Here is a 2,500-nt window from a genome sequence, read left to right as displayed (position 1 = left end):
GTGAAACCCATCATAAAGAAGTAGAAGATGTGTTATACTACCCAAACGCTACCCAGATTAGATCACCCATCCAATCTCAGCAGCCAGGTAAACAGGAAACTGGTTTTGGATGTCAATGTAAATCCAACAATAACTTTGAAAGATCTGCAAGGTTCTATGTCAGAGATGGTCGTCAGTGTTAATCAATAAACAATATCTCGCTCCCTTCATAAAGCTGGCCTCTTTGGACAGGTGCCAGGAAAGAAGCCATTACTGAAAAAGACGCATCTAGAAGCTTCTGCGAAGTTTGCGAAAAACAAACAAAGAAATACCTAATTGATACTGCAGGCATGTGGAGAAAAGTTTTCTGGTCAGACGAGACAAAAATTGAACTTTCTCGTCTGATTTCAAGTGTTACGTTTGGTGCAAGCCTAACACGACATATCATCCAGTCAACACCATCCCAACTGTCAAGCATGGTGGTGGAAGCATCATATTACAGGGCTGCTTTTCATCAGCAGGGATTGGCAAGATTGTCAGGATAGAAGGAACAATGGATGATGCAAAGTACAGGAGAATAATTGATGAAAACCTGCTTGAGTCAGCCATGAATCCGAAATTGGGTAGCAGATTGACATTTCAGCAGGACAATGGGCTTCAGCACAAAGCTCAAGCTACATTAGAGTTGCTGAATAAGAAGAAAATACATGTTCTTGAGTGGCTCAGTCAAAGTCCTAACTTAAACAAAATTGAACACTGATGGCAAGACGTTTAGTTTGCAGTCCATCGACGATCCCCATCAAACTTGGCAGAACTCAAACAATTTTCACATGAAGAATGGGCAAAGATTTCACCATCTCACTGTTCAACGCTGATGGAGACCTACCCAAGAAGACTGAAAGCAGTCAATGCTGCGAAACGTGCTTCCCTCAAGTACTTACATAAGGGGCTGAATGCTTTTGTATTCAATGAATTTTGATTTGTCCAAGTATTTTTGCAGCTACTCCTGACATGTAACCTCCTTCAACTATAACATTTTCATTTAATCGCTTCAGTTATGAATAAAAAAAGTTCATTTGGAAAAATTGTTTCTACATAATTCTGAATTCATCTAAATGTGGCATTAATGGTTGGGGGTGAATGCTTTTACAGGCCACTGTATGCACCTCCAATCTAATTAATAAATGAAAAAAGATAAAATACAGGAAAATAAAAAGTAAAATAATTCTCACCTGAAAAATGCATATCAGATTGTAGTCTCATTAAAGCGATATCATAGTCGTTTGTGGTTCTGTGATAAAGTGGATGAGACAAAATGAATGAAACACCAGAGGATGAACCCGTCAAATCCTTCGTCTTAAGATTGATAAGACCAGCATAAACGTTCCAACCTGAAGCCATTGACAACTGTGAACTGCAACACAAATAAATAGCATTGTAAACCATGATTCAAAGAAGTAAACAATGAGAATATATTTTCCTTTCAAATTATTCAGTCTAATCAGGTTAATATTTCCATCGAAACACTGCGATGCAGAAATATTGATGAGACAATTCAGGGTCGACTGGTCAGAAGACTCATTTTTGTTTGACTTATCTTTTCATGACAGTAATCGACCTCCTAACCGGTGATTATCAAGGCAGTCACCAGTGTTTATGATAAACAGTGGTTATTCATTTGCCAAACTATGTTTGCCGCTCTCAGATTGTGGAGCTTTTGCTGTTTTTGAACTCAATCTGTGCCTTGCCACCTCATTAAGTGAGGGTGTTCAGTTGATATTGAAGTGAAACTGGCAATGGTCATAAGTGAAAGATTTTGCAGTGGGCCATCCTGAAAAGCCCCAAAAAAGTGTAAAAATCTGTGTTGGTGGAAATGAATTCGTTTACATATGGCCATAAACCATCATTAAATACCTGAGTACCACACAGAAGCCATTCTCGTCTGGAAGCGATGTATTAGTATAATTTACGTGCATGACATCAGCGTCATGTCGCATTCACGGTTGGAGGATTCGATTTTGATATATATATATATATATATATATATATATATATATATATATATATATATATATATATATATATATATATATATATATATCTTCTCGTGTGTGTGTGTGTGTGTGTGTGTGTGTGTGTGTGTGTGTGTGTGTGTGTGTGTGTGTGTGTGTGTGTGTGTGTGTGTGTGTGTCTGTGTGTTATTTGGTGTTATCTCCATATGCGGGTTTCAGAAGATGGAGCGCAGTCCTCCCAGTTCTCAAAGTATCCACCTCCATTTCGGTAAAGTCAGTCATGAATCATGTACCAAGGTGTGAAGTTCAGTCATCAAAGTTTTGTGCTGAGGGCTCTTTTGAGGATCGTCACTGAGCCCCAGACAGCTTCCAACTGTTGTTTGTTTGTAGTAATATTCCTCGGGATGTTTTTTTCGGATCTCCAAGGTTCTTCTTCATCATTACCAATGTTTCAATGATCACTGGAACAATTTCAGATCTCTTCAATTTCCACAGTCTTTTCACTTCAT

General features: G+C 38.4%; 1 protein-coding gene and 1 long non-coding RNA gene across 2 annotated transcripts in view; one reads left to right on the top strand and one right to left on the bottom strand.

Moving 5' to 3' along the window:
* The window catches only part of LOC147034938 (transmembrane protease serine 2-like), a 115,691-nt gene that overhangs the window by 39,320 nt on the left and 73,871 nt on the right, over positions 1-2,500 (bottom strand). The window contains exon 9 of the mRNA XM_085891513.1: positions 1,212-1,393. Within this exon, the coding sequence (XP_085747639.1) occupies positions 1,212-1,393 (182 nt within the window). The remainder of the gene's footprint in view (positions 1-1,211; positions 1,394-2,500) is intronic.
* LOC147034939 (uncharacterized) overlaps positions 1-2,500 on the top strand; it is a 202,761-nt gene that overhangs the window by 190,109 nt on the left and 10,152 nt on the right. The gene's annotated exons all lie outside the window — the stretch shown is intronic.

This window comes from Eptatretus burgeri, chromosome 1, assembly GCF_056783735.1.
Source record: "Eptatretus burgeri isolate ZD-2024b chromosome 1, Ebu_testis_v1, whole genome shotgun sequence".
NCBI classification, from domain to species: Eukaryota; Metazoa; Chordata; class Myxini; order Myxiniformes; family Myxinidae; genus Eptatretus; species Eptatretus burgeri.
Note: the sequence above shows the minus strand (reverse complement) of the source record. Positions and strands in the feature narration are given on the sequence as shown.